The 8516-nt window shown below is 33.9% G+C and overlaps 1 protein-coding gene across 1 annotated transcript; it reads left to right on the top strand.

The window, feature by feature from the left end:
• Positions 1 to 546: 546 nt before the first annotated feature.
• On the top strand, positions 547 to 1924 carry LOC126606426 (two-component response regulator ARR5-like). The gene is made up of 4 exons (XM_050273817.1): positions 547 to 859; positions 948 to 1027; positions 1116 to 1264; positions 1409 to 1924. The coding sequence occupies exons 1-4, from the start codon at positions 703 to 705 to the stop codon at positions 1731 to 1733; spliced, it is 711 nt and encodes a 236-aa protein (XP_050129774.1). The 5' UTR covers positions 547 to 702; the 3' UTR covers positions 1734 to 1924.
• Positions 1925 to 8516: the final 6592 nt, after the last annotated feature.

Below are 8516 nucleotides of genomic sequence, written 5' to 3'. Positions count from 1 at the left end.
ATTTATATAAAAAACGGAGGGCAAAAAAGACAAATAATCCTAAAAATACTCCTTAGTCAGAATCTTAAGATAAAACATTTAATTTAAAAAAAAACTCAAACTGAAAAAATAAAGGAAGAGAATTACGAGTATAAAATAACAAAAATGTTATTCGTACATTCTATTTGTATCATTTCATTAATAAAGCTGGAATTCACATGCGTTGTCAAACATTACTTCCATTAAATATATGATATAAGTAATGATATAGTTTAAATTAATTTTAATGTAACTATCATGTTTTTTGTCAAAAAATAAAAAATCAACCACCTAACAAAGCGAATGATGATTATAAACGATAAAATTGATTATTCCAACAATTGAAAATCGAAAATGTTATTTGGACCCTTGATTAATTTTTCAAGGTCTGATTGGGAAGATGGCATCATAGTGGATTTGAGGATCTCAGCGTTTTGTGGATTAAAATTAAACAAATATTATAAAGTAGATTTTGAGATTTGTAAGAGAGAGAAAGATTTGATTTGGCGAGAGAGAGACCAATACTATATTAAGAGAGAGAAACCCACACACTCCGTGACGCAGACAGACAGACAACTTTCACCTCGCCATTTCTCTCCACCGTTTGTCCACTGTATAAAACTTCGGCCACAGAAAGCAGGGCAACCTTTGTATTTTTTTTCTTCTCCGATTTCAATCCGGAAGATGGCGAGGAACGGTGCCGCTTCGTGGCGGAGGAAGTCGGAGAAGCTCGATCTCTCGCCGCCGTTGATTTCGGAAGAAGCTCACGTTCTCGCCGTCGACGACAGCCTCGTCGACCGCAAGGTCATCGAGCGATTGCTTAAAATTTCCTCCTGCAAAGGTAGAATCCGAAAACACAGTTACATTTTCTGGAAACGTCGTCGTTTTTTTGTTTTCTATGTTTTTGAATTGGACTTTTTTGGGTGAAGTGACGACGGTTGACAGCGGAAGAAGAGCTCTGCAGTTCCTCGGCCTGGACGAGGAGAAGAGCTCCACCGTCGGATTCGACGTAAGTTCGATCAACGGCTTCTGGTTTTCATCTCTTAAATTTCAATTATTTTCGAATAAATTTTTTGATTCTCTGTAATTATGTGCAGGGCTTGAAGGTGGACCTGATCATCACGGATTACTGTATGCCTGGGATGACCGGCTACGAATTGCTCAAGAAAATCAAAGAATCTTCCACATTCAAAGCAACTCCCGTCGTGATTATGTCATCCGAGAACGTTTTGGCGCGCATAGACAGGTAATTATTTCCCCCCAAAATTAATGTATAATTATCCAATTTTCTTCGCGTTTTTGCAATTAATTTGGATTTTTAATTTAAAGTTTGGGTTTTGATTTTCAATTTAAAATTTTGGGTTTTTTTTTTTTTTTTTGTGTTCGGCAGGTGTTTGGAAGAAGGTGCGGAGGACTTCATAGTTAAACCGGTGAAGTTAGCAGACGTCAAGAGGCTGAAGGATTACATGACGACGGCGAGGGGTGTCGGAGTGGAAGAGAGCGGTGGAGGAATGAACAAGAGAAAGCTACGCGAGCCGTGTGATCCGACGATTGCTCCATCACCGCCGTCCAGTTTTCCGTCGTCGCCGTCGTCGTCCTCATCGTCTCCGTCTAAATCCCCGTCGCCTCCTTTGTCATCGTCGTTCTCGGCTCCGTCGTCGCCCACGCCGCTTGATTCTCCGATCCGACGGTTGAAAATGACCAACGCTGATTAGATCAATTGGACCCGATAGTACCGCAATCGCGCTTTTCTTTTTCGGGGCCAAACTGCAATTACCCGTTTTAACGGTTTTTGATGAATTACTTTCCTTTTTTGTTTTTTGTTTTTTCTTTGCCTTTGATTTATTTTGTTTGTTTATATGTGACTATGAGTTACAATATTAATACTACTAATTAACTGATTAAATTTCTGATGTTCAACTATATTTCGAATTACTGAATATGTGGTTTATGGTAGTTTTACTAAAAACAATGAGTTATCGGTTTGGTTGGATCCAGTTTCTAAATTTTCTCAAAAAAAAAAAAAAAACGAGTTAGGATAAGAAAATAGTGTCCGTCCATGAAACCTAAATTCAAATAAAAATAGAGAATCTTAACGAAACATTCATGAGATTGTTTATTTTTAACATAGAAGACATTTTTACTTTAAAAAATAATTTATGATACTATTCACTTACAATATATTTTTGTCATTTTGGTTAAAACTCATCGTATTCAAGTCATTTTTATTAGTTTTTTTTCATAAAAATAATACTATAATCACATTTGTATTATTATTAACATATTTTTAATAAAGATGAAATTCACATATGTTAGTGGAGCCTATCTTTATAAGAAACATGGTACAAAAATACGATAAATGTTGTACTATCACATTCAAATATCTCTCCATGTGTATTAGAATAACTTTGAATATTGCTTTGTTAAAATAAAGAAATTGTAAGCAAGCATTAGAGAATGTAAATTGGGAAGGACACTACTTGACTGCCGGAGGTTCAGAAGCAACTCCTGTTGATATCCAACCATATTTGAGCACGAGTTTAATCAGTGTTTACAATTTCAATTATTTGGACACATGTCCGAATGTAATTGGTTATCAACAGGAGTTGCTGCTGAACTTTCAGCAACCAAGCAGTGTCCAATTGGGAAATGTTAGCTTTGCTTCAAAGTTGAGAGAAATAAAATTTAAGAAAATAGAGGGGAGGAGAAGAAGAAAAGGGGGGTGTATGCATTGCACGGGGTGGGGATTGGAAGGTTGAAATGAATAGAGATATGGTTTTGATTTGGTTGAGTTGGAGAGATAAGCATGCAAGATCTTGTCTGGTAGAAAGAATATTGGAATGGGATTGTGAATTGACGTGCTTGAAATGCCCTTCCTTTTGGGAGGGACTTTCTCTAGGACCCTCCCCTTGGGTGGGGGACCCTTTCCTGCCCCTTGAGCTCAACTCCAGTGTTTTTTGTCTCTCTGTCTCTTTGGAAGTGGCATGCTTATCATATTCTCTGCTCCCAAACCTCCATAGTTGTTATTTGAGTTGACACCCACTCATGCTCCACATGCTGACTACATTTTTCACTTTTTAATTTTGAGTCCTAAAATTTGGAAAGGGATAGTCTCCGGATTAGTTTCTTCCACCTAATTCATCTAATCAATATATTCGGATCTTTAAAATTTGATCAAATGGTTAAAAATAAGAAATCTTTTTAAAAATTATAATAACTTTAGTTGTTGGATCAAATTTTAAGGGTCCGGATGAGTTGATTAAGTGGAAAGGATCCGAAGATGATCCCTTTCCTTAAAACTTTGACATTGTATCGATTTACATCTGTTATATATTGAAGGGAGTCTTAACGAAACAATCCTGATACTATTCACTTTTAACGTTAAGGACATTTTTACTCTAAAAAGTCAATCTTGGTACTATTCACTTACAACACATTTTTGTCATTTTGGTTAAAACTCAAAGTTTTCAAACCATTTTCATTAATTTTTTCTATTGAACTAATGTGTTTTATAGGCTACGTAGTCTAAATGTGGCTTAAATGTAAACTCAATTACAGATTTCACACTCATCATGTCATTAATTTAATAAAGATTTAGATAATTCATTAGACAAAACGTGTAAATTGATACAATTTCAAAAATTTAGGAGGGAATATGAGAAAAACAAATTTACTTATTTGAAACGAGAGAAGTCACAAATTAGAGAGGGACTAAAAAGTAAAAATTCGAATCATTATGGTACTCATGTTCTAGTAAACACGTGCAGAAGTTTATTTTGATATTCATTCTATGTAAGTAAACACGTATATAAACAGTGATGAACATATGTATGTGAACTTGTATCCCATATTTATTAACAATAGTACATAAAATTTAAAAATTAGAATTGAATGGAAGAGATAATGTGACATATATAGGTGTGGCTAATCTTTGATAAAATATAATATGGACCCCACATGGGAAGGTAAGAGAGAGAGAGAGAGAGAGAGAGGATATTGCCGAGCTGTAGTTTTGTTTTTGAATCTTTTTTATTGTGAATCAAGAAAAAGAGAGGAAGCGGGTCCAGTGGTTGTCGCTCGTTTGCCTTTTGGTGCCACCAAAGGCATCTCCATCAAGGTGCCACCATAGCAACAAAAAATTAAATTTAATCAAGGAAAAATTGCTCTTAATTTACCCTTAAATATTTATTTTTAAGACTTTGGTAAATGCTATCAGAATGTGATTCGATATCCTAGTTGATAGGATATTGACGCCTTAGGTTTGAATTTTCCCCTCCTGATAGTAGTAATTTTTTATAAAAAAAATAGGATGGTGCTATCTACACTACCATTTTTACATTTGACACACCCATTTTAATTTCCGACTGTCGGATCAAATGAAATGAAGAAAAATCAAAAGACGAAATTAATAAAGATGTGTGAGAGTCAAAGAAGAGTTTGTGTACAACACTACCCAAAAAATGACATCATCTTTTTTAATTTTTTTTTTCTTTTGCCTGTTGGTTATGTGTCAATGACTTTAAACCGTTGATTTAAGTGAGATTTGATGTGAAACCTCATGCTAACTTCGACTGCACCCATCTATGCATATAGACAAAAGTGGTTGGGCTTTCTCCCAAACCTAATTTCGGAACCATGATTTAAATGAAGAACTTGAGCACACTTGAAGAACATTTTATTTTTCTGATATTGGGAAATAAAAGAGAATAATATTATTGTCATGGTAGGTAGGACCTTCTTCTTCAACTTATTGCATCTCTGGTTCAAATCCTCGTCTCCTAACTGCATAATATTGCTTGCAATCAAAGGAGTATGAGCCGGAGGTCGGTCCGGTCCATGTCGGTTTTTCGGTCTGGCAGTTTAAAATGCCCATCCGCTACCTTCGATCAACTCTCAGTCACAAGAAAGCGCTTTGCTTGAAGCAAAGCAAGCCCATGTCACCTTTTTATTTGCAAATTGGGCCGTTTTTAAATCTATGGAAAATGGCCTATAAACCGCAATTAAACATAAAAAGCCAACCGGCCCAGCCCAAAAAAAATATATACAAGTCCATAGAGAAAAACAGCAAAACATAAAGCCCATGTATGGAGGAGGCCCTAATCCGACACAAATTGTGAGAGAAAATACTAGGAAATGATTAAACTAGAAGAAGTGTTTTTTTTTTTCCTTAGTAATTTTAAGATTCAACACTATAGTTTATTAAACATTCTGATACTATGGGCTCGTTTGGATGTGTTTTTAAAATGACTGAAAGCGCTTTTAGAGAAAATATTTTTTTGTTCCAAAAGCATTTTAAGTTATTTCTGCAAGAAGCACCAGTAATGTGCTTCTTCCAAGAAGCACTTTAAGTGCTTTTCCATAATTTATTTACATTTTTATAAAGAATTGGTTCCAAAAATATCTTCAACCCTTTAACACTATAGTTTACCGCACACTTACATCTTTTTTTTCACAACTGTTTATTCTCACAGCACAATAGAAGCAGTTTTGAAAAAAAAATAAAAACACACACAACAATTCCGAACTCGGCCTTAATGTCTTGGAGGAAAGCTGTATATTTGTCCCGAAGCTATGGTCGTACAATGGAAGGAATAAAAAGACTCTTTTATCTTTTTAATAATGGCCGATCGATAGACATAATAGGAAATGACTAAAATTTCAGGCATGACAACGTCTAGAAAAACCACGCGGCATAAAAAGCAAATCAAGTTATAATTGTTGAGATCATTGCTATAAATAGCCATTTTGAACATGCTTCATTTGCTTTACTCATCTTCTTCAGAGTTAGAACATTTGTTTCAAGATATTTTTTCTTGTATTAATCCACATTTAGATGCTCAAGGAAAAGTTGGAATATTCCACAAACTTGAAGACAAAAATGGGTGAGAAATTCCTACTCATCTTTTCTTCCTAAAGTAGACTTGAATTTCATATCATAAAATACAAATCAACCTCTCAACATTCCCCACTTCTTTCTCTAATTTTCTCCAACATATATTTAAAAATATTTTCAAACATCTCTTTGACTTTACCGGTGATAGATTTTTCAGCGTGATCGGAAGGAACAACGCCACATGTCTCTATACAAGTGGTGAGATACTTGTGTTAGAAAATTAACAACATAAAAAATAATTTCCCTCTATTTATATAATGTCAACTTGTCAAGTGATAAACTATTCGTGTTCCGAGCACAATGAAAAATTTATCCCACTCAGTTTCAAAAATTGAAATTCATAATATCACCTCTGACCCAAGCAAAAGTACTAATTACCTTAGATAAATTCAAATCTCATTTGAATACAATGTCTTAAACATTTTTACGATTATTCTTGTAAATATAAGCTAAAATCAAAATATTATTCTCATAAATTTCATTTAGATACGATGTTTTAAGCACGATATTTTTTTTAGCTTCGAGAATGTATCTCACTTTGATCATCAATAATACAACGACCATTTGTCCTACAAAAAAATCCAATTTTATTTCAAATTCTTGATTTAACCACCTCGGCGCAGAGTTTATCAATAACCCGGCACTGTTTATAAGGGTATGAGACGATACTTTATCCAGATCTATGAATCCCTCCCGAATCAAAGCGAGACCCCATCAAAATCTGCCACTTGTTTTTTGAGGGGTTGGGGAGAAATAGGTAATCAAATTGTGGGTTATTTTACAACCACCATGTACACTCACTTACGACATCGACCTCTAAAACAAAACAAAACAAAACAAAACAAAATAAGGCTTATTATATTAGCACTCCACAAATTGTTGAATAAACCCTACATACTTAATACACCTTACATTTATTTTTTCAATTAAAAATTATCTTAATACACCCCACTTCCTTCCCCATAATACCCTCACACCCTACATTCTTAATATACACCTTACATTTTCTATACACACCCCACATTTCTCAAATCTTATAACAGTCATTTTTTATTTTGCCAAATAATTTCAAACCATCTAAACTTTATTTTGCCGAATCATTTCAAATTGAATGATTTGAAAAAAAATGTTTAGGTTCATTTGAATATTTTTTCAATATCAATAATAATGATTTTAAAGCTTTCGAAACACCGATTTCGTGTTCTATTCGTTAAAAATAATTTTTCTTAATCAACATGTTTGTAGTTTCATTGCTTAATCAACATGTTTGTAGTTTCATTGCTTAATCCACATGTTTGTAGTTTCATTACTTAGGGTTTTATTCAACAATGGAGGGTGTGAGGAGTTTTGAGAGTTGAAGTAGATAAATAATGCGTTAAAAGTTATTTTTTTATTATTTTTAAACTTAATAAGGTCAAAATTGTTATTGCATAGTAGAGTAAATAAGTCATTAATATTAAATTTTAATATGAGGTACATTCAACATTTTGTGGGATGCTAATATAAAAAGCCTAAAATAATCCAATGTCGTCGGTGAAATGAATTTGGTGAGCAACTATTTCTCTAATTTCTTCATCGTCTAGTCAAACCTACAAATTCGATTTCTTAATTTCAAATATGAAACCGAACTCGTTGACCAAATTATTTCGTCGTCGTTTGGTTTAACATAGTTTTCTTCTTCAACGCGTCAAAACTCAAATGCCTTTCGAACTGAACAAATCATTGGGGAACGAAGAAGGGGATCGGGAAAGTTCCTTTCTCACTGACTTTGTTCGTTGATTTAACTAATCGTTAATTACTAGGTCGGGCAGGTTAAGTAACCTCCATTATATTTCATTAAAATATCATATAAAAGGTTAGGAACGAGACTTGGAGTTTCACCAAACATGTTGGCTTTATGCTCTAGATACAGTGGTGGATCCAGGATTTGAACTTTGGAGGTCTCAGTGTTAAAAGTCCAAGGTTTTTAGATAGAAACAGAGCGGAAGCGCGCAAAAAAAAAAAATCAGTTTATTCATTGAGGCATTTCATTAGACACTTGGTAGGCTTGTTGTCATCAGCCAAATCATGTTGTGCACGTGTCAGCAAATGTCGACATATGCCAAAACAATTTGATGAGTGATATCGAGATATTTTGTCTAGTGTTGTTGACACAACATGTTGAGATATCCCTAGCAAGTACTACGTCAAACACTTAGTAAGTATAAAAGGGATCTGTACCAAACATTTGAAGTGTCCACGAAAGACCTTCAAACAAGTACTACGTCTAAATGTTTTGGATGTATCTATTATTGATGCTACTTTCTTTGCAAACCAAGTTTGAACTTTCTTCTAATAGTTTAATTTTTTTTTATAATAAAAATGTTCTACACTAATTTATATAAAAGGAAGAGAGAGTATTTGAACATAATTGAAGAGAAAAACCGTAATTGAAAAACTGAATTCATTTTTCACTCAAGTTTACCAAGATCTATTGAACATAATTATAAAACCACACCATAATAGAAACAAAATTGGGTGATTTGGCACTTCAACAAGCTGTCCACAATTTCTGGTTTGAAATAGCAAACCTAACCTCCACTTTTCTCATTTGTTTAGTTAATTT

The sequence above is a fragment of the Malus sylvestris genome, chromosome 16 (assembly GCF_916048215.2).
Source record: "Malus sylvestris chromosome 16, drMalSylv7.2, whole genome shotgun sequence".
NCBI lineage: Eukaryota > Viridiplantae > Streptophyta > Magnoliopsida > Rosales > Rosaceae > Malus > Malus sylvestris.
Note: the sequence above shows the minus strand (reverse complement) of the source record. Positions and strands in the feature narration are given on the sequence as shown.

Excerpts from the sequence above, each read along its gene's own strand:
- LOC126606426 (XM_050273817.1), top strand. The coding sequence starts at position 703 with ATGGCGAGGAACGGTGCCGCTTCGTGGCGGAGGAAGTCGGAGAAGCTC. Across the intron at positions 860-947 it reads TAAAATTTCCTCCTGCAAAG|TGACGACGGTTGACAGCGGA; the intron begins GTAGAATCCGAA and ends TTTTGGGTGAAG. Across the intron at positions 1,265-1,408 it reads GTTTTGGCGCGCATAGACAG|GTGTTTGGAAGAAGGTGCGG; the intron begins GTAATTATTTCC and ends TGTGTTCGGCAG.